At 42.1% G+C, this 24,040-nt stretch overlaps 1 protein-coding gene across 7 annotated transcripts in view; it reads right to left on the bottom strand.

The window, feature by feature from the left end:
- The window catches only part of ITPR2 (inositol 1,4,5-trisphosphate receptor type 2), a 334,430-nt gene that overhangs the window by 4,529 nt on the left and 305,861 nt on the right, over positions 1 to 24,040 (bottom strand). For all 7 annotated transcript variants that reach the window (XM_083574843.1, XM_083574846.1, XM_083574847.1 and 4 more), the window contains 7 exons: positions 22,804 to 22,979; positions 19,354 to 19,518; positions 16,763 to 16,946; positions 15,702 to 15,794; positions 15,145 to 15,275; positions 14,574 to 14,739; positions 12,471 to 12,631 (listed from right to left, as the gene is read on the bottom strand). In XM_083574843.1, the coding sequence (XP_083430969.1) occupies positions 12,471 to 12,631; positions 14,574 to 14,739; positions 15,145 to 15,275; positions 15,702 to 15,794; positions 16,763 to 16,946; positions 19,354 to 19,518; positions 22,804 to 22,979 (1,076 nt within the window). The remainder of the gene's footprint in view (positions 1 to 12,470; positions 12,632 to 14,573; positions 14,740 to 15,144; positions 15,276 to 15,701; positions 15,795 to 16,762; positions 16,947 to 19,353; positions 19,519 to 22,803; positions 22,980 to 24,040) is intronic.

Genomic DNA, 24,040 nt, shown 5'->3' with positions numbered 1-24,040 from the left:
CATTACAAAGATGGGCGTAAGCCGGGAAAAATACAACACTTCGGAATTTCACAGAACTGGTTATCTCCTGGGAAAGCTGCAAAACTGAAACTGAATCTCGTCTACAGGGTGTTTAGACTAAAAGGAGACAACAGAATACTTTACTGAAGAAGGAAGGGACTGAACGCAAGTTTTTGTTCCTGAATAACAACAACCCATGTAGAGTTACTAAACTTCTGAATAAGAAAGTTTTAGCAGCGGAACAAGAGGAAGCTGGACTATAACCTTGAAAGAACAATGGGGGGAATTTTATAATTTGACATTTTTAAAGATTTAGGAATTAATTTTTAAAAAGTAATCCTAAAAATGGGAAATAATTCTGCAAGGAGTTGGGGGAAAAATGGGATTGATGGACTTAAGACTTCCAGGCTGGAAACATAGATTGGAGGATAAGGGAAATTAAACCGGGGAAGGGGAGGGAGAATTAGAATCCAAAGGCTTGCAACTATTTTCTGAATTGGTTTTCTTTTTTTCTAATATATCTCTTATTTTTTTTATACTTTTATTCTGTGTGCTTTTACTTTAATGGGAAAAAAGGGGGACATTGTGGAAAGAAAAGGGGGCGGGCTATGGGGAGAGATCTTTTGCTTTTTTTTTTATCAAGGGTGTTGCATAAGGTTTGTATAAATTTAAATTTGAACAATGGGGTATATAAATTGTGCTTTAAATCAGAAACAGAACTTGTGGAAACAACAATATGAAAGGGGAATACGGTAGGGGTGGGGGAAGGGGGGAGTCCCAGAAAGTGGATGTTTGAAAATAAGGTTCTGAATGTATCTTCGTAATTTCTTTTCTTCTCTTTCTGTATTTTGGAAACTTCAATAAATATTATTTAAAAAAAAAAAAAAGAAAAATGTTAGTTGTGACTTAAATATAAAATGAGATGGGGTGGAGTGGAGTGGGGTGATACTCTGAACGATTTCTCAAGGATTCGTCCAACTCAGTGACTCTGACTGGAATTTATCTGTTCTCCTAGCCAACTGGTAGCTGCTTATCTGTAGGCAGTTCCTGTGAGATGACTCACATGACTGGTGCCTGCCCATGTTGTTGGCTCATTGAGATATTCTCCCAGCCACATGGCAGCTGCTGGTGGGTAGGCAGCTGCCATAGGCTTGTGAGAATGAAAAAGTGAAAGGTTTGCATCATACACACACTTGTCATTGGCTTAAGCTCCCTGTCCAATTTACACTTGGCAGCATAATGAACTGGTTTTCCGAGTGTGGGTTGGCCCAAGATGGATCTCAGCCTATTCTCTCCCTTCTTCCCAGCACCCCTTGCTCTAAAGACTCTCTTTACCTGACACCTCAAACACACACCCCATCACCATGGCAACCTCTATCTGCCCAGGCCCAAGAATTCCTCTCAGATGGGCCATCAGCACCTTTTGTCATGTTAATTGTTGTTGTTAAGTTGTTTAGTCCTGTCCGACTCTTCATGACCCCTTGGACCAGAGCACGCCAGGCACTTCTGTCTTCCACTGCCTCCCGCAGTTTGCTCAGACTCATGTTTGTAGCTTCGAAGACACTATCCAACCATCTCGTCCTCTGTCGTCCCCTTCTCCTTGTGCCCTCCATCTTTCCCAACATCAGGGTCTTTTCCAGGGAGTCTTCTCTTCTCATGAGGTGGCCAAAGTATTGGAGCCTCAGCTTCACGATCTGTCCTTCCAGTGAGCACTCAGGGCTGATTTCCTTAAGAATGGATACATTTGATCTTCTTGCAGTCCATGGGACTCTCAAGAGTCTCCTCCAGCACCATAATTCAAAAGCATCAATTCTTCGGCGATCAGCCTTCTTTATGGTCCAGCTCTCACTTCCATACATCACTACTGGGAAAACCATAGCTTTTACTATATGGACCTTTTTTGGCAAGGTGATGTCTCTACTTTTTAAGATGCTGTCTAGGTTTGTTAATGCTTTCCTCCCAAGAAGCAGGCGTCTCTTAATTTCGTGGCTGCTGTGATCTGCAGTGATCTGCAGTGATCATGGAGCCCAAGAAAGTAAAATCTCTCACTGCCTCCATTTCTTCCCCTTCTATTTGCCAGGAGGTGATGGGACCAGTGGCCATGATCTTCGTTTTTTTGATGTTGAGCTTCAGACCATATTTTGCGCTCTCCTCTTTCACCCTCAATAAAAGGTTCTTTAATTCCTCCTCACTTTTTGCCATCAAGGTTGTGTCATCTGCATATCTGAGGTTGTTGATATTTCTTCCAGCAATCTTAATTCCGGCTAGGGATTCATCCAGTCCAGCCTTTCGCATGATGAATTCTGCATATAAGTTAAATAAACAGGGAGACAAAATACAGCCTTGTCGTACTCCTTTCCCAATTTTGAACCAATCCGTTGTTCCATATCCAGTTCTAACTGTAGCTTCTTGTCCCACATAGAGATTTCTCAGGAGACAGATGAGGTGATCAGGCACTCCCATTTCTTTAAGAACTTGCCATAGTTTGCTGTGGTCGACACAGTCAAAGGCTTTTGCACAGTCAATGAAGCAGAAGTAGATGTCTTTCTGGAACTCTCTAGCTTTCTCCATAATCCAGCGCATGTTTGCAATTTGGTCTCTAGTTCCTCTGCCTCTTCTAAATCCAGCTTGCACTTCTGGGAGTTCTTGGTCCACATACTGCTTAAGCCTGCCTTGTAGAATTTTAAGCATAACCTTTCTAGCGTGTGAAATGAGTGCAATTGTGCGGTAGTTGGAGCATTCTTTGGCACTGCCCTTCTTTGGGATTGGGATGTAGACTGATCTTCTCCAATCCTCTGGCCACTGCTGAGTTTTCCAAATTTGCTGGCATATTGAGTGTAGCACCTTAACAGCATCATCTTTTAAAATTTTAAATAGTTCAGCTGGAATATCATCACTTCCACTGGCCTTGTTATTTGCAGGCCCATTTGACTTCACTCTCCAGGATGTCTGGCTCAAGGTCAGCAACCACACTACCTGGGGTGTACGAGACATCCATTTCTTTCTGGTATAGCTCCTCTGTGTATTCTTGCCACCGCTTCTTGATGTCTTCTGCTTCTGTTAGGTCCTTACCACTTTTGCCCTTTATTATAGTAATCTTTGATCATGTAAATGCCCCTATCCCAAGTGTGGCCCTGGCTTGGAAAGGAAGCTTAGCCTGTATTTTCCCACTGTCCTGCAATTTTCACTTCAATACTCCAAATAATCAAAATTCTACAATTTATTAATTTCTAGGGTTTAGGGAGGGCCCCCCCAATCTATAACAATACTTTATTGGTTGCCCCACAGTTATCTCAATCTGATTTGGGTAGTGCTGCTACTTTGTTTTAATTGCATTTCCCTGTAGGTGGAAAGCAGATGGGAAGTGAGGGGCAGAAGGGGGTTGTCAACCTGGAAGGTAGTCCATCTAGAAGAAGGAAAACTCTGATGCTAAATTTCTGCTGCCTTCAGGAGAAGTCCCTAAGGCCTAATGGCGCCTTGTATGCCTCATTCTGGCAACTCCTGCATCCAAGTTGGTGCCAAACGGATTGCTTTACTTTCCTTTGGACTGCACCAGTGAGGCTGAGAGGGGGCGTTGTCATTGGGGCAGCCCAGGAACTCCATACACATTGCCCAAGCTTATACCCCGGGGAGGTCACTTCAGTGCTGCTAATGCAGCATTTTGACGTCACCCCTGGAGACGTCACTCCATTGTGTTTCGAGACAGGTAGATGCCAACAACAGCAAAAATGGTTTTGGAGAGGGCAGAAATGAGAGTGAATCACAGAATCATAAAATCGTCTGAGCTCAAAATAACCGGCTTAATGTGCAAAGTAGGCCAGGATGATAGGCTTATCAAGATTACAGCCTATCTTAGGTGGAAACTGCAGTAGTTATAAAGCATTTAAAAGTGTGCCACACGTTATGGATGCAAACTCAGCACATGTTGCATCACTTCAGATTGTTTCCCACACCAAAATCTTAATGAATGCTTCATTTCTGGTGTTTCATATCCTCATTTTTCATGCTTGCATCTATGCTTTATGTATTTCAAAAGATTTTAAGTGAAACTGTACTCCCATATCCTCCAATATGACAAGGCAAGGCAAGGCAAGGCACCAGCTCTCCATTTGACATGCTGACAATTTCACATCCAACCAAAGCTTTTCAGGCACATGTCTGCATTTAAATTAGTTTGGCATAGAATAAGTAATCATCACAACAACTGGCAATTAACATAACTAAAATTATAAGATGTTAAAACAAAAATGATCCCAAACCAACATATTAGCAGGTCCTGCAATGTTTTCTTAAAGTCAATTAAACCACTTTGCCAAACACCTTAGACAAGAAAAGTTATTATGGAAATAGGATTGTTCATTTATAATACCACACCTGCCAATAGTCCTGATTTCTCTAGGACATGACTGATTGACAGAAGTGGCCCCACTTCCTCCTCCGCTGCCTCTGCAAGGTCTCCACCGAGGCCTGGAAGCCCACCGAGGCTGCGGACATACATGCTTCAGGAAGCCAGACCGCACTTCTGAAAGTACACTTCCAGTGCAGCACCGGCTTCCTTTTTTATTATTATTAAATTTATTAACCTTTTTCCAAAAAATAAAAATAAAACAATCTTTACAATCATTCTTAGTGTCATCTTATTTACATTGCGTTGAGTCACGCCTCGACTTCCTTCCTTCCCAGTTGCGGTTTTCTTAATATACATATTCTCTTACAGTTTCTTCTACATTTCTATACACGTCACAAGAGTTATGTTAACCCTGCTGTAGTTCTGAAACTTCTACAGTTGATTCCTATATATGTTACAAATTTACCCCATTCTTCTACGAACTTTGCCCCTTTTTGGTGTCGGATTTTATATGTTATTTTCGCTAATTCCGTATATTCAAAAAATTTAGCCTGCCATTCGATTACTGTTGGGATCTCCGATGACTTCCATTTTTGGGCTACAAGAACCCTAGCTGCCACCACAGCGTATTGGAATAATGTATGATCCTCCTTTTTTATTTCGTCCCCTATTATCCCTAATAAGAACGTCTCCGGTTTTTTCAGGAAAGTGTACCTAAAAAGTTTATTAAGTTCATTATATATTAGATCCCAAAAAAATTTCATTTCGTCACATACCCACCACATATGGTAGAGATCCCCATCCTTACGTTTACATTTCCAACAGGCTTTGTTACCCATTTTGTACATTTTCGCCAATTTGACCACCGGTCAACATACCACCGGTACATCATTTTTTCCAGGTTTTCCCTTAAAGTGGAACATGCTGTAAATTTCATCCCTTTGTTCCATGTTGTTGTTGTTTAGTCGTTTAGTCGTGTCCGACTCTTCATGACCCCATGGACCAGAGCACGCCAGGCACTTCTGTCCTCCACTGCCTCCCGCAGTTTGATCAAACTCATGCTGGTAGCTTCAAGAACACCATCCAACCATCTCATCCTCTGTCGTCCCCTTCTCCTTGTGCCCTCCATCTTCCCCAACATCAGGGTCTTTTCCAGGGAGTCTTCTCTTCTCATGAGGTGGCCAAAGTATTGGAGCCTCAGCTTCACGATCTGTCCTTCCAGTGAGCACTCAGGGCTGATTTCCTTAAGAATGGATACGTTTGATCTTCTTGCAGTCCATGGGACTCTCAAGAGTCTCCTCCAGCACCATAATTCAAAAGCATCAATTCTTCGGCGATCAGCCTTCTTTATGGTCCAGCTCTCACTTCCATACATCACTACTGGGAAAACCATAGCTTTAACTATACGGACCTTTGTTGGCAAGGTGATGTCTCTACTTTTTAAGATGCTGTCTAGGTTTGTCATTGCTTTTCTCCCAAGAAGCAGGCGTCTTTTAATTTTGTGACTGCTGTCACCATCTGCAGTGATCATGGAGCCCAAGAAAGTAAAATCTCTCACTGCCTCCATTTCTTCCCCTTCTATTTGCCAGGAGGTGATGGGACCAGTGGCCATGATCTTCGTTTTTTTGATGTTGAGCTTCAGACCATATTTTGCGCTCTCCTATTTCACCCTCAATAAAAGGTTCTTTAATTCCTCCTCACTTTCTGCCATCAAGGTTGTGTCATCTGCATATCTGAGGTTGTTGATATTTCTTCCGGCAATCTTAATTCCGGCTTCGGATTCATCCAGCCCAGCCTTTCGCATGATGAATTCTGCATATAAGTTAAATAAGCAGGGAGACATTATACAGCCTTGTCGTACTCCTTTCCCAATTTTGAACCAATCCGTTGTTCCATATCCAGTTCTAACTGTAGCTTCTTGTCCCACATAGAGATTTCTCAGGAGACAGATGAGGTGATCAGGCACTCCCATTTCTTTAAGAACTTGCCATAGTTTGCTGTGGTCGACACAGTCAAAGGCTTTTGCATAGTCAATGAAGCAGAAGTAGATGTCTTTCTGGAACTCTCTAGCTTTCTCCATAATCCAGCGCATGTTTGCAATTTGGTCTCTGGTTCCTCTGCCTCTTCTAAATCCAGCTTGCACTTCTGGGAGTTCTCAGTCCACATACTGCTTGAGCCTTCCTTGTAGAATTTTAAGCATAACCTTGCTAGCATGTGAAATGAGTGCAATTGTGCGGTAGTTGGAGCATTCTTTGGCACTGCCCTTCTTTGGGATTGGGATGTAGACTGATCTTCTCCAATCCTCTGGCCACTGCTGAGTTTTCCAAACTTGCTGGCATATTGAGTGTAGCACCTTAACAGCATCATCTTTTAAAATTTTAAATAGTTCAGCTGGAATATCATCACTTCCACTGGCCTTGTTATTTGCAGGCCCATTTGACTTCACTCTCCAGGATGTCTGGCTCAAGGTCAGCAATCACACTACCTGGGGTGTATGAGACATCCATATCTTTCTGGTATAATTCCTCTGTGTATTCTTGCCACCTCTTCTTGATGTCTTCTGCTTCTGTTAGGTCCTTACCACTTTTGTCCTTTATTATGGTAATCTTTGTACGAAATGTTCCTTTCATATTTCCGATTTTCTTGAACAGATCTCTGGTTCTTCCCATTCTGTTGTTTTCCTCTATTTCTTTGCATTGCTCGTTTAAGAAGGCCTTCTTGTCTCTCCTTGCTATTCTTTGGAAATCTGCATTCAATTTCCTGTATCTTTCACTATCTCCCTTGCATTTTGCTTGCCTTCTCTCCCCCGCTATTTGTAAGGCCTCGTTGGACAGCCACTTTGCTTTCTTGCATTTCTTTTTCATTGGGATGGTTTTAGTTGCTGCCTCCTGTATAATGTAATCTTGTTTTTGCTGACTGTATAGAGCTTCTCCATCTTTGGCTGCAGAGAATATAATCAATCTGATTTCGATGTTGCCCATCTGGTGATGTCCATGTGTAGAGTCGTCTCTTGTGTTGTTGGAAAAGCGTGTTTGTGATGACCAGCTTGTTCTCTTGGCAGAACTCTATTAGCCTTTGCCCTGCTTCGTTTTGATCTCCAAGGCCAAACTTGCCAGTTGTTCCTTTTATCACTTTATTCCCCACTTTAGCATTCCAATCCCCTATAATGAGAAGAACATCCTTCTTTGGTGTCACTTCTATAAGGTCTTGTAAGTCTTCATAGAACTGGTCAATTTCAGTTTCTTCAGCACCAGTGGTTGGTGCATAAACTTGGATTACTGTGATGTTAAAAGGTCTGCCTTGGATTCGTATCGAGATCATTCTATCATTTTTGAGATTGCATCCCAGTACAGCTTTCCCCACTCTTTTGTTGACTATGAGGGCCACTCCATTTCTTTTACGGGTTTCTTGCCCACAGTAGTAGATATGATAGTCATCCGAACTGAATTTGCCCATTCCCGTCCATTTCAGTTCACTGATTCCCAGGATGTCAATATTTATTCTTGCCATCTCATTTTTGACCACATCCAACTTACCCAGATTCATGGTTCTTACATTCCAGGTTCCTATGCAATATTTTTCTTTACAGCATTGGACTTTCCTTTCGCTTCCATGCATATCCGCAACTGAGCGTCCTTTTGGCTTTGGCCCAGCCGCTTCATCAGTACATACTTGTACTTGTCCTCCGCTCTTCCCCAGTAGCATGTTGGACGCCTTCCGACCTGAGGGGCTCATCTTCCAGCGTCATAACTTTTATATGCCTGTTGTCTTTGTCCATGGAGTTTTCTTGGCAGGGATACTGGAGTGGCTTGCCGGTTCCTCCTCCAGGTGGATCACGTTTGGTCAAAACTCTCCACTATGACCTGTTCATCTTGGGTGCCCTGCTCGGCCTAGTTCATAGCTTCTCTGAGTTATTCAAGCCCCTTCGCCACGACAAGACAATGATCTATGAAGGATCACCATAAATTTACCCATTTATCGTATTCTATGTTGTAACCAAAATCAATTGCCCACTTTACCATCACTTCTTTTATTAACTCGCCCTTGGTATCCCATTCCAACAGGAAATTGTACATCTTGGATAAAAGTTTTGTTCTTCCTTCCAAAATTTCTATTTGGAATTTAGATTTTTTCTCACTAAATCCTAATTTTTTATGCTCATTCCATAATCCATTTACCCGATGGTATTGTAACCACCCTGTTAACCCATCTTTTAATTCCTCGTATGTTTTGATTTTCCATCCACTCTCCATTTTTACTAATATATCTTCATATGTTATTCTCTTTCCTTCCATATTCAGTTTTTTGTTGTTGTTAATATATCTATCGGTGATAGCCACCAGGGTGTGTTTCTTTCTAGTACATTTTTATTTTTCCCCCAAACTTTATACAGGGCACCTCTAAAAATATGATTCATGAAACCTTTATGGACTTTCACCTTGTTATGCCACAAATAAGAATGCCATCCATATCTATTATTGTACCCTTCCAAATCCAACAAGTCCGTGTTTTCCAAGATGATCCATTCCTTAATCCAACATAAACAGGATGCTTCATAATATAGTTTCAAATTTGGTACTGAAAACCCTCCTTTTTCCTTCCGGTCTGTTAATAATTGAAATTTGATCCTTGGTGTCTTCTTGCCAAATAAATCTTGATAGGGTTTTTTGCCAATCCTTAAACTGAGATGACCCCTTAATCACAGGGATCGTTTGAAAGAGAAATAACATCTTTGGAAGAATATTTATTTTAATCTCTGCCATTCTCCCGGTCCAGGACAGCTTTAATCTATTCCATATATCCAGATCTCTTTTAATTTCTTTCCATATTGAGGTGTAATTATCACTAATTAAATTAATATTTTTCATTGTTAACCAGATCCCTAGGTATTTTACTTTTTTCGCTACTTTAATTCCACATTTCTGTTCTAATTGCTCTATCGCATTCCTCTCCAGATTTTTAACCATCATTTTAGTCTTTATTTTATTTGTAGTCTTTGATATGAAATGTGGAAAATTAATTTTAAAAAATGGATTAAAAAATAATAATAAAATAGGACTAACAACGGTGGCATTGACGGAGACAGTAGCGCCAAATTGGGCCCCAGATTATGGGTGCCCAGCACGTGTGCGCCACATCACATGATGTCATGACGTGACTTCACATTGATGCATGCACATGCTTTGGCACCATGGAGGTGACTAAGTACTTTATGAGAGGGAGCGGGGAGCATGGCCAAATAAAACTGCCCATCGCTTCTGATTTGTGGTGCTATTAATGGAAAATGAGCAAGCTGTCAAGGGCACAAACAGAAGGCACTTTCCTTTTCACTGCTAGGACTGGGTCTATCCTCATCTGCATTTTGGAGGAGCAAAGAATGAGGAGGGGGAAAAGAAAGATTTTTTTTTTTTTGTATCTTTTGTGGTCTTGCTGATGTGCTGGACGGTCCCTCTGCATTCCTGCCTCAAGTCCCTTCATCTCAACTTACTTCTTCGGGAGAAGGTGGCAATTATCGCCAAGTAAATGTGCGTAGGAATGGGGCTATGCCGGAGCCAATGCAGCCACTACTGCTGCCAGCCCAGCCACTCTCTAGCCTGCAATCGGCGCAAGTGGTGCTGCAGCTGCCACCGGCTAGGCTGGTCCCTGGCATCCCTGCTCCCACAGCCTCACCTGCTTTTCCGACTACAAAGTTGCCAGAGTTCCCCCACCCTGGCAAGCAGCTTACACGTTTCAGAGCAGGTCCCCATCCCAGCTGCTGAGCTCTCTGCACCATTGTGATGATGTCAACACTTTTCTTACAGCTGCCCATTTGTGGCAAGGTGAAGGAGGCCAGGACACATCACACAGGGTTTCCCTCAATGCTGCAGGATCCAGGCAAGGGAAAAGGAAAGAAGCAGTGGCCTGGGAGACTCAGTGGAGGGAATGTCCTATATGCACAGAGCAGCAGAATCTGGTATCCTCAAATTATTTCTGATGCAGACCATGAAGCTGGGCTGAAGAATCCATCCACCACTTTTAAAAAGCTAATACCATGTGCTTCTCTTTAAACTGGACTTATGTTTAGTACAGCATTCCCACTCAAACAATATATTCCACAACATAGGTCATTCCAGGGAGAGTATCAAATAAAACCCAGCAATCTACTGCCAACATTTTAAGTCATTAAACTTCCAAAATTGGTTTTTCATACTCAAAGCATGGAGTACTTAGAGGCCTTTGTGCCTGTGTTAATATTTTAGAGGCTCAACTCCAGAGATCCCACCATTAGCACTAATGAAAAGTACATTAGTGCGGGGGTCAGCAAACTTTTTCAGCAGGGGGCCAGTCCACTATCCCTCAGACCTTGGGGGGGCGGACTATATTTTTTTTGGGGGGGGGAATGAATTCCTATGCCCCACAAATAACCCAGAGATTCATTTTAAATAAAAGGACACATTCTACTCATGTAAAAACACGCTGATTCCCGGACCATCCACAGGCCAGATTTAGAAGGCGATTGGGCCAGATTCGGCCCCTGGGCTTTAGTTTGCCTCCCCATGCATTAGTGCATTGCACCAGTAATTTCCAGCTGCGGGCACTAGAGATACATTTAATGAATTACTACTGTTAGTTCACATTGAAATAATGAAAGAAATGGTGGGTGAAGTGAGGAAGAATAAAAGCTCAGTGCTTCCTTCAGTAATGTAAAAGTGCTACTAAACAATACTAAAATTGATTCACATTTGTGACCAAAATCTGCAGGTGATAAAATGGCAGGGGAAGCCATTTAGCCAAATATTCTCCAGGGAATGATACAAGATTCAAAATTATGCTAGATTTGCCCCCAATATTATTTTTTGTCTTAATCCAGTGCTGGTGTTTAATCTTTTTCTGTTCACCACTTGCATGTTTTAAAGGGATCCATGAAAAATATGCTTGTGAAGATGTTGCCCATTGGTGAAGGTCTTAGATACAGCTAGGTTAGGAACCTAGGACACTGCCTTATTCCGGATCAGATAATTTGTGCAGGCAGCTCAGTATTGTATACTCCTGACTGATCTGTAGTGACTCTCCAGGGTCTCAGGCACAAAGGGATCTTTCCCATCACCTGCAGACTGCAGTCCTCTTAACAGGAGATGCCAGGCACCGTAACCAGGCAACTTTCGCATGAAAAGTATGGGCTCAATCACTATGCTAAGGCCCCTTAAGTCAAGTTAAGAATTGACAAATCAAGCAATAAAAGATCAAGATGATGTACATGAGTCTAACTGCATCCATGTGCACCAAGTCTAACACAGTTTCTTACCCTTCAAGGCTTTTACAGATCTCTCGGGGTGGGGGTGGGGGGGCTGAAACGCAAGGAGAAAGAAAGGGCTGACATTTACAGCTACAATTTATCTGCATGAAGTGTGTCAGAAAAACAGCAGCTGTATCTTGGGAGTTCCCAAGTCTCCTACCTCCAAATAGCTGCATCCTTGGGACAATGAGGCTTGCACACAGAGTGACTTCAAAATGTCTGGACAGCTTTCACAGGCTACCAAACTCAGTTTCATGCTGTTGTCATTTTTGCACATCATACTATTGGAATAGTTCTATGCATTGCAGAAGTGGAGACCTCTATTCTTTCTTTGTACTGTTGCTTGGCAGTGGGCATTTTTCTCTTTTATGAAACATCAGCCAGTGATTCAGGACAAAAAAAAAGGAGACTTACAAACTGGATAAGCATACTGAGTATGAGAGTGCAGGAGCCTGAGGGTAACTGTGAACTTTGCCTTCATATTTTCATTATGCCCAGTGCTGGGTTACTGCAAATGCATTTAAATACCTTTGTAACTATACAGTTGGCGGCTTCTCACAGTTCTTGTGGTTGTTGTTGTTTATTCAATGTATATACAGATATCTATTATCTGAAGATCCAAGGGCAGTGTACAACAATAAAACATAATTTACATATCATAATAATGAAATCCAATAAAACTATCACAGGAAAAATTAATAATAACAGTCTGTCCCCCCACATTAAAAGGCCTGGGTAAAGAGGACGTTTTGCACTTGGTGCCTAAAATATGTAATGATGGTGCTAGGCAAGCAACACCTGAAAGGCCCACCTCTCTGAAGTAAGACTTATATAAAAGTGACTCACCACAATCATTTGAGCCACATAACTTTCGGGACCAGTGTATTCTGTTGGGTCTTTCACTCTGACCAGAACTATGAAGTATAAATAGTGCCACATGTTGTGTTCTGCCTTTATGTGCTCCTCAAAGGAAACTGTCTTATTATCAAATTTGTCTCGCTCAAGCCCTGAAAAAAAGGAGACACACACACTTTAGATGTTTGGATCTTTGCCAAATATCCCCTTTCCCTTCGTCCTCATCCCCTGAAACTTACCTTTCAGCAACAATGATTTTGTGAAAGTGGGAGCTGTGTGCTGGGCCTTCACCAATAGAGGGCTGCTAAGTATTTGAAATGAGCCAGAACTTTCAAAGATTTCATATAACTCTTAATAAGAATTCTCTGAAAATGCTGGAAAGAACAAGCCAATTCAGAAACAAGATGGGGAAAGTTTGCCCATCTCTAGGAAGACTCAAGCACTTCATTTTTTCGCTTCCACAGTAAAAAGGTAAAGGGACCCCTGACCATTAGGTCCAGTTGTGACTGACTCTGGGGTTGCAGCGCTCATCTCGCTTTATTGGCCGAGGGAGCCGGCGTACAGCTTCTGGGTTATGTGGCCAGCATGACTAAGCCACTTTCTGGCGAACCAGAGCAGGGCATGGAAACGCCGTTTACCTTCCCGCCAGAGCGGTACCTATTTATCTACTTGCACTTTTGACATGCTTTTGAACTGCTAGGTTGGCAGGAGCAGGGACTGAGCAACAGGAGCAACTGCCGACCTTCTGATCGGCAAGTCCTAGGCTCTGTGGTTTAACCCACAGCGCCACCTGCGTCCCTGGCTTCCACAGTATTTCAACCTAAAAATTCTAATATAAGCATAACTGAGACTTCCATATACCTGTCTTGCGTGTTCAAGTGTTCCATGCAGACTCGCTTGCCAATGACCCTACTTATTTCTAAGATTTATTACCTGCCAAGGTAAAGTTAAAACACCACCAGAATACTTTTTTTAAAAAAAACACACAAAAAATCAACCAACTCATCAGGTTAATTTACACTTTTCAAGAAGCCTACAAAAATATTTTTTAACTGTCAAGGGTAAGGGTAAAAATGTGCATCTGCAGCATATGGCAAAAGCTGAATAATGATGATTCTAGACACACCTCTGTAGGGCGTTCTACAATTTTGGAGCTACCACAGAGAAAGTCCTCTGCTGAGCTCTTTGCCACTCCTTGAATTCCCAACCTTAACACCCAGGGTGGTCTCTGGGAAAGGAGGAAGTCTTTCAGATATTTGTGGCCCACATCATGCGGGGCTTCAAATACCAATGTGAGCAACCTGAATTGGGCTCAGAAATAAACTGGCACCCAGTGCAGTTGATTTAGAACAGGAGTTATTTGGGTTCTAGAGATCACCCCAGCCAGTAGCCTTTCCACTGCATTCTGGTTCAGCTGAAGTTTCCAAAGCATCTTCATTGGCATTGCAATTTGAAGGTTGCAAGACCACGGAGAACAGTGGCCATCGTCTCTGTCTTAAAAGGGTCCATAACTAGTGAGCCAGCTGTAGCTGGAAATAGCCACTCTTAGTCAACAAACCCCTCTGGACCTCCAGTGATAGTGCTGGTTCCAAAAGTATCACTGTTAATAATCTGCTCCTTCAAAGGAAGTGCAACCTTGTCTGGAACAGGTCATCTCCTTACCTTTTGGACCTGAGAACATGTAACGTCTCTATCTTATCTGGACTGGGCAAACTGTGATGGTTTGGGCAAGGGGTTGACGAGGTGTAAAGCAGGGCTTGCCAAAGGGGTTGGGGTTGGTGGGGGTGGGTAGGTGGGGTTGGCGTGCACAGCTCGTACGTAAACAGGTCTGAAATAATTCAGTTACATACATGTTGTTTGGAGAACCAGACCACAGACCCTTCATACTGGATTAATCAGGTAATAACTGAAAGCACCCAAACATAAGTTATTAGTAACAATGACAACACAAAACTAACTTAGGTCCTAGAGCAAGTGAACATCAATGTGATATTTTGACTGCCATTTGGTTTACTATCAGAAAGGAATAAGCTTAGATAAAACTCTTTAAAACTGCTTTCCTCTCACCCAATTTAATAGCTCGCTAACACATACCACAAATGAAACAGGTTGTCTTCAAGATTTCCTCTTTTTTTTGTTTTTCACTTCGGAGATCTGCAAATGTATCGATTATGACTCCAAAAATTAGGTTCAGGACAATAATGATGACAATGAAATAAAACAGGAGATCATAGACAACTCGAGCAGCAAAGAGGGGTTCCTGAAATGACAATAATGTTTCTACGTGATGTCAATTTGCACCCAGCTGAGAAACATTTACCGGTACTTTGGATCATCTGTGTTTTCAGAGCATCCATTCAGGCCAAGCAATTACATCTTGTTCATTTTATGTTGATGCAGTGGGAAATATGTATTATATTTCCACATTAAAAAATAAACCCCACCCCACAACTACCCATGGTTGTTCTGTTGCATCTGGTTTGGTTTACACTGACGAATTAGCTTGGTGACATGAAAATCTATTAAGTGAATATGGGTCTTATCCAGCCAAAGCAAGGAATGGGATCAAGGCACTCCCTTTAAAACACTCCAAATAAAATCGAAATGCATCTGTCTATCTATCTAGCATGCATGAGCATGAAGCTACATCATACAAAATGCTTACATCTTTAGAAGGCTTTCGGAGAACATCACCCACTCCACCACCATTTCTCAGGCCCTGGTTCAGAACTGTCACAATACACATTAGCAGAGTGTCACATGTCCTCTCAATCCCATCCTCATCTGGTTCTTCATCTGTGGATGGAACACATGTATGTACATGATACAGGACTCCACTAAGCTTTTGACTAATGGCAGAACTAGACAAATGTAGAGAACATGTGGTTGCTGCCAAACTGGCAGACAAACACCTCCACTTTCAGTAATGAGTGGTAGAATAAAATGCCTGACATAACATCATTGTGTTGAGAATTTCCCCCATCCCTTCAAGCTAATGAAATGATGTACTGACAGAGAAGCTCTCCTTGTGATTATGTAATACCTTTTTCTTTTTCTTTTTCTGGACATTATGCAGAGAGAGGGCAGAGGAGAGGAGGATACACATGGTGGCTGCTTTTAGGGGCAACTATGTGTTCTGCATATAATCTCATTTTGGTCTAACTAAGCAGCAGATACTTGCACAGGGAAAAACATAAAATGTTTTGTGAGCATTCTACCAACCTAATTTTAAAGCTGGTATTGTAGTACTACAGTTCTCCTTTGAACATGTATCCATCATTGCTGTTAATCTTGTGGTAGGAACAGTGCCACTTTCTGAGAGAACAAAGAACAAAATGTTGGCAATGGAATGATTTCTTGCAAAAATATATGTACAGGGTATCAGCAGACACATTAAAAATTAAGACAGAAATAGGCTGACAATTTCACATTTTGGAACCAAATTTCAGTTTCAGATATACTCACTTGATCAAGGACCTAAATTTAAATACATTGCAAAATCTGTGGATAAAAGTCTTTTGTTGCTTTATTAATTTGTACGAGACAGCTTGAGATATATCTCTACCATAACGGTAGTAAATAACATTTGAACTCCCAAATAATTGTGTGTTCTGGCCATGATAAAACCCACAAGTCACCAAATCTCTCACTTAGTGTCAGAAGAAACAATGAAAGAAGACTGTAGAGGAAGAAGACTAAAGCACTGGCAGTAATGAAGAGATCAGGGTTTCACATTTACAATATATCACAGGCATTTTACTGTTGCTTCTGCCTAAATTACAGAACTGACATCAAACAGAACTCCATCTAGTTAGCATGAAATATATTCAAAGCTAGAAACAACTGTCATATATGAAAATAACATCATTTTTTAAAAAAATCATTAAAGTATTCACAAAGAATGACAAGGAGGACACTGAGCTGAGGCATCATCTTTTTAAATCCAGAATATTTAAAGAGTTTCAAGGATGAAAACATTGTTTGATTCTCATTTATAAATATGTATGGAGTTGAGTAAAACACTAATTTAACATTTCTAAAGTGAGTAAACGACGTATATATCAGCTTTATTTGATCAAACACCTATTTTGCCTTATGCATCACAAATGATGAATCTGTGCTGAAAAGAAAGGATTTGAAGGAGCAAAGTTCACAAAATGATACTACCCAAATAAGACTCCATTATCTATCTAACATTCTGTTGTCACTGGAATGGAGATGGATCCTATCTGGAATTAATAATACACTACAGTGGAAACAAGTTTTGCTAGTAGGAGCAATACCTGTGATAGGTGTTCTTTCCACCTCCATGATGAAGTCATCTTTCAAGAACAAGAACCCAACAATGGAGAAGAGATACACAAGGATGAGCGCTAATACTGCAGTCAAAATAATGGAGCGTCCGTTCCGCGTAACACTTTTTATTACATTCAGTAAAGTCTCCTCTCTGTACACCAAGTCAAATAACTGGGGGGGGGGGAACAACATAAAACAGAAAAGTGATCAGCAGAGCTCCTTAAAGTGGTTGCCACCTGAACTCAAGTAATGCAATAGTGCAGACATTTTCAAACTCTGATCTGGGGGATCCCAGGATCAATTAAAAACTTACAGATTTCTCAATGAGAAAATCAGTAATGCAGGACAAGCTTCTGTGAAAGGCAGGTTGCCCACCAAGATCTATCCTCCCTGCCTATGTGCAGCCATGTGTCTGCTGAGTGTGTTCTAGGATGCACTCTCATTTCTGACTGAGTAATGCAGGGGACTAACAGATAGCTCAGCGCTTTGCATGAACTTAAAAACCACTGCATTAGAGGAATAAGCAGCACAATGATTTCAGCGGGCATTGTCCAGAGCTGGCCCAAGACACCACTTTCTGTCAATTCACATAACTAATCCTAAAGCATCAAGATTTTTCCATGGCATACAAATTGCTTTATGTTAATGATATTAAAGCAATCTTAACACCTGTAGGATTATTTTGTATAGTTTTTGTTGTTGTTGTTGTTTTATGCGGATGACTGCTTGTTCTTAGCTCTCTTGAATATTGGAAGCAGATGGACAGAAATACTTAAACCAGCAAGTAACCACCTTCTGTATGGCTCTCTGTTATAATGGGACAACAAAACAGTATGGAGAATATCATTGCAATCCATCACAAAGAGGTCCTAGGCACACAAGTTTAAAAAGTGGAAGAAAAAAATGGGACTGGATATACACACCATATGAACACCTCAGAAAAAATATTTTAAAAGAACTCCACCTGAGTACAGGTGCTTTAATCATGTAATAACTAGTAATGCAATAACTATGATTATTAACAAATCCAGTATTATGGGTGAATCATCAATACTTAAAATGAAGATAGTCAAATTGAAACATGAAGCCTTTAGCTGCATGGTAACAGAAGCAGCAGCTTAAAAATGCTGCAGCTCCACCAGTCTCATTGACTGCCTCATGTAACTACCTACTCTTATGCAGCAAACTAGACCATGGCAAAAGCTTTAAAAAGCTGCCAATGTTGCTACAGCACTGATGGATGCACCAGGGGTGTATGGGCTGGGTCAACTGCGAGCAGGAACAAATGTGTTCAGATCCTATGAGGGTTATAACACAGCAAAATGGAGCTCCTCAGCAACCTTCAAAGCCAAAGAAGGAAGGGGAGGTGTCCTGGTGATGGGCGCGGTGGCCTGGGATGGAACTCCCAAGTAAGTAGGGATTTCCCTGTATTCCACAGGTGAGCTGCAGAAAGAATGTGGTTGGTCAAGTGAGCCATGGACTCCAAAAGGTTGAAAACCTCTACACTAAGGGATAAAGACATAAGGCTGGCTCAAAACATTTTGGCTACTCAGGTAGAAAACCCAAATGGCATTCACTAATATTGTATGTTTATTTATTATTAAATTTATATCCCATCTGTGCACTGGATAGCTCAGTTGGCTGATAACACCAACATTGCAGGTTTAATCCCCATATGGGACAGCTATATATTCCTGCATTGAGGGGGTTTGAATATATGATCCTCAGAGTCCCTGTTCTATGATTCTATTATCCAAGGAACTCAAAGTGACATACACACTTACCCCCCCCCCATTTTATTCTCACAAATACTTTGTGAGGTACTCTGCCCAAATCCAATTCAAATACATATTACTACACACGGGCTCAGTACCCTTTCATTTCAATGGCACTTTGCCTACTTGCCTAGTAGGCAAATCTGTTACCATGCAGCTAAAGGCTTCCTGTTTCATGAGCATGGAACTGATCCTCATGCATCAGATCTGTCCATCTCCTCCTCTGTCACCATGAACAATGCTCTAGATCTGCTGCCTGAGATGGCAGCCTCACCTTCCTTAATGATAAAAGTGATATGATCTAATATTATGACTTCATTTCCAAGCATCTGCAGAGATGCCTTCAATGCATGTGTTGTATTCCACAAAAAAGTACATTCTGCAAACAGAGGTGAATAATACAAATAAGTAGAACATGGTTTTAAGTTCTTGTTTAAAGAAGGAAGAGGGAACATCAGTTTAAAGAATGATGTTCTTTAAACTTGCATCACTACTATTGCTATTAATCAATGGTATTAAAATATGTACATATTTTTTACCCACACAAACCAATAAGAAACACATCCTTCAAGGTGTCAATCATCCTAAGATGATTGAATTGTACATCTAAAAATGCAATATGGGTGTGACTAATGACCAACATATGTGGACAAACACAAGCGTCATACAAATAGTGTCAGAACACCAGGACTGGCTGCCATTCCCTGCTGAGCTGCATGATGTGAGAATTGAGATCTAACATGAATCAAATGAGTTGTACTTTTCATTTTGGCAAAACAGCCACACTCCAGAGATATACTCACCAGGAAGCTGTAAAAGAATTCATGCACACAGAGTCCCAGCATGCAGACAAGGACATAGGCAACGTGGTAGAGGAAGGCCATATCCATGATGACTGCTCTGTATCCACGAGTAAATGTGCCTCGATTCCCAACAAAGCTCACCAAAAATACAATCTTGTTACAAAGCTGGGGGAGTGGACAAAAATTGCTATGCTTCAATAATCTGAACCATATCTCTTTAGAATATCACACCAGGAAAACAATTTCAAAAGCAAAGTACAGCAGAAATATGGAAAAGATATTACTAGGCAGTCACTGTGTTTTATCCAAGACATTTAGAATACAATATTAACCATATTATTACCATATTATCCCCCCTCTTTATATATAGTCAATCTTCCTTTTACATGGGGGTTACCACTGCGCACACTGGTGGAGCATGCATAGCGCAGAGGTTTTATTAAGCGGATTTTCCAACTGCACAAATTCCCTATCAGACACCCCACACTAATTTGTGTGGGTTTTTTTAAGGCTATAAGAGTCAATAGTTCTTATCTACTGAGCATTCATTTATTAATCTGCCTTAGTTTATTAACTAACAGGTACAAAAAGAGAACTATTTTAAGGGTATTTACAAGGAGGTGACAAAGCATTACTGCTCAGAGATGGAGATGAAGAACTGGAGGTTCTGGCCAAATTGAAGTTTGGTTTAAGTATGGAAACTGAATGCATTCCACTTTTCTATAATTTGTGTACATGCTGTCCCTGCATTTAAGTGCTTAATAATCACATACGCTTAGCGTGACCATTTGTCCTCCCAAGTTTTTCCAACTCCACATTATCAACTGTTCACATTTTCCCCCCAACACCACATATTATCTCCAACTGCCCACAAAAAAACCTTGACCTGGTGGGGTGAAGCTGTAATGCTAGCTTCCTGGTAGTTATGTTGCTGCTGTTTACCAGGACAGAGAGAGGTGAAGTGCTGAAGTTGGCATGGTGAGGGCACACCAGCAGAAGCACTGGATTGACTCCACAAGTGTGCCTGCACTGCGCTGACCTCCCTGGCTCCTTTGCTTCCCAGTAAGTAGCAGTGATACAGCCACTGGGACATTAGTGATGAGGCTCCACCCCGCCAGTCAAGCAGCTTTTGACTAGGAGAAGCATTGCATCATGGAAGCTACTACACTGGCAGTTAGAGCTGTTTCTGTTTCAGCAAAGGATCCCCATGCCCAGTTTGGTGGTTCTACAGATCTCAAATGAGCCAATGGAAAGAAAAGCATATCACAGTTTAATTTCAGGGTTTTAAACTCCATACTGAAATGGACAAAGTAGGCCTAGGAATGTGCTTGCAGCCCAAATGTGTTCGCCCTTCCCTTTTCTTTGAGTTGAGGCTTGAAATTGAACAGATTATTTGTATACCCTACTACCCTAGTTTTTTAATGGCCCAAGATGAATGGAAAAGAGACAAACAGCCAACTTTATAGATAAAGAGATTATTGGAAAACTCATTCTGAATCTGAGCAGACACGGGTTAGAGCTCAATGTTGAGCCTACCAAGTGGCGATAATGACAGCGAAGAGGACCTTCTTCACTGCCTCTATTGCATCTGCAGAAAACAGCAGCAGGAGACTCCTTCAGGTGGTTCACAATGTAACAGAACCACCTGTGTCATAGCCATGGTATGGACCCCAAGATCTCCTGCAATGATTTTGCAGTTTTTTGCAGATAAAGTTGCTCAGATTTGGAAAGAGGTAGACTCTACCATAGGAGCAGGGCCCAGGCGGGAGAGTGCTAGAGTCCTGTCCATTCAAGTTGCACGGGGTCAGTTCCAACCTGTTACCTCCGAGGATGTGGACAGGTTGCTTGGACAAGTGAAACCGACCACCTGTCTCCTTGATCCTTGCCCATCCTGGCTCATAAAAGCAAGCCAGGAAGGACTGGGTGATGGGCTCTGAGAGTGGTGAATGCTTCCCTCTGTGAGCGAGCCTTCCCAGCCACGCTGAAAGAGGCAGTTATTAAACCGCTTCTTAAAAAAACATCTTTGGACCCAGCCAATATGGCCAACTATTGCCCAGTCTCAAATCTTCCATTCTTGGGCAAGGTGATTAAGCAGGTGGTTGCTGAACAACTACAGGCACGTCTGGAGGATGCGGGCCATTTGGATGCCTTCCAATCAGGATTCAGGCTTCATCATGGGACTGACACTGACTTTGTTGCATTGGTCAATGAACTCTGACAGGCCAGGGACAAAGGTGAAAGCTGTTTCCTAGTTCTGCTGGAGTTCTCAGCGGCCTTTGACACCATTGACCACAACATCTTTCTGGATTGTCTAGAGGGGCTGGGGCACTGTTATACAGTGGTTCTGCTACTTCCTCCTGAGCCGTGTCCAGAAAGTGGTATTGGGGGATGAGTGTTTGGACCCGTGGGCTCTCACTTGTGGGGGGCCTCAGGGTTCCATCCTCTCTCTGATGATCTCTGATGCTTTTTGTTATCTACATGCAGCCGCTGGGAGAGATCATCAGGGGGTTTGGGCTGGATGTTCATTAGTGTTCATGCGGATGATACCCAGCTCTACCTCTCTTTCAAATCAGAACCAGTGAAGGCGGTGAAGGTCCTCTGTGAGTGCCTGGAGGCGGTTGGAGGTTGGATGGTGGCTAACAGATTGATGTTGAATCCTGCCAAGGCAGAAGTACTGTTTTGGGGGGACAGGAGGCGGGCAGGTGTGGAGGACTCCCTAGTCCTCAATGGGGCAACTGTGCCCCTGAAGGACCAGGTGCACAGCCTGGGAGTCCTTTTGGACTTGCAGCTGTCCATGGAGGCACAGGTCAATTCTGTGTCCAGGGCAGCTGTTTACCAGCTTCATCTGGTATGCAGACTGAGACCCGATCTGCCTGCAGACTGTCTTGCCAGAGTGGTGCATGCTCTAGTTATCTCCTGCTTGGACTACTACCTTTGAAGGTGACCTGGAAACTTCAACTAATCCAAATGTGGCAGCTAGACTGGTGACTGGGAGCAGCCGCCGAGACTATATAACATTGGCTCCCAGTATGTTTCTGAGCAGAATTCAAAGTGTTGGTGCTGACCTTTAAAGCCCTAATCGGCCTTGGCCCAGGATACCTCAAGGAGCATCTCCATCCCATTGTTTGGCCTGGACACTGAGGTCCAGCACCGAGGGCCTTCTGGCGGTTCCCTCACTGCGAAAAGTGAAGTTACAGAGAACCAGGCAGAGGGCCTTCTCAATAGTGGGACCCGCCCTGTGGAACACTCTCCCATCAGATATCAAGAAAATAAACAACTATCTGACTTTTAGAAGACATTTGAAGGCAACCCTGTTTAGGGAAGTTTTTAATGTTTGATGCTTTATCATATTTTTAATATTCTGTGGGGAGTTGCCCAGAGTGGCTGGGGAAACCCAGCCAGATGGGCGGGGTGTAAATAATAAATTGTTGTTGTTGTTGAAGTACTTACGTTAGCAGCACCAAGAAGGATCAATGTAGGCCCAAGGCCAATAGTGTATATGGACCTGAGCATTACAGACACCAGAAATGGGCGAATACCAACAGGTTTAGGGAAGAAGAAAAGCAGCAATGTACATATGCCTACTGCTATCCAGAGAAGAACTGAAAATAATGGAGAAAGTGTGCCTAGAAAGAAAAAGAAAGAAAGAAAAAGTCATTATAACATTTTAACGTAAAAACTGTATTACTGATACAATACCAGTGTCCTGTCCAACTCAGTATGTATAGGAAAAATTGTATTTACATATTTATACTTTTTCAGTCATAATGATGTAGAAGATAAAATGAGCAAGATGGCAACAAGGCTGGGAGCCCTTTTCTTGTGCTTTTAGTAGTGTCTTGATCTGCAGACTTTTTTTCCTGCAGTGAAATGATTTCAGCAGATCAAGCTGTGGCAAAAGCACTAAACAGGCCGGGCCGTTCCCAACTGCAGGTGGGTACCTATCCTGTAGGTAAGTGAGTGTGGTTGTTTCTGGAACACAGTCAGAATCCAGGATCTGTTGAGGAAGCGACTAGGCTCTTTACACCAGTGTTTCCCAACCTTTTCCCAACCATGGCCCCCTTCTGACCTAGTTTCCAAAGGGGGGTGAGGGCAGCTGTCCCCTCAAATATGTAAAAATCAATACAAATTAATACAAATCTTAGGTTCTGCCCCCACCCCCCCAAAAAATTATGGCTACACCCATGCCTCCCCATCCTATGGGTAGAAAGGTAGTTATTTAAATGTTTTGTTTGTAAATAGAACATGTTTTATTTATATATATATTAATTTATACAAAATACAGTTACATAAAATGATAGGAACATAATGAAATATTGTTGAAGCAGGAAAACATAGAATCATAGAGCTGGAAGGGACCCCAAGGGTCGTCTTTCGAGTGCAAACCCCTCCAGCGTAGGAAACTCAGCTAAAGCATCCCTGACAGATGGCCATCCAACCTCTGCTTAGAAACCTCCAAGGAAGGAGAGTCCAGAACCTCATGAGGGAGATCCATCTTCCATGTATTATAAAAAGTAAATAACACTTATGTGACCCCAGTTATTTGACACAGAGTGGGAAAGCTACAGATACAGTCCAAAAGGTGCACAGGGAGTTCTGTATATATGGGGAGGGGGGAATTAAAAAGCTAGTGGTCCTCACTGACTTCATGCAAAAAAGATATTGCTATCTGGAGGAGTCCTGGTTG

The sequence above is a fragment of the Podarcis filfolensis genome, assembly GCF_964270895.1.
Source record: "Podarcis filfolensis genome assembly, chromosome: 10".
In the NCBI taxonomy this organism is placed as follows: Eukaryota; Metazoa; Chordata; class Lepidosauria; order Squamata; family Lacertidae; genus Podarcis; species Podarcis filfolensis.
Note: the sequence above shows the minus strand (reverse complement) of the source record. Positions and strands in the feature narration are given on the sequence as shown.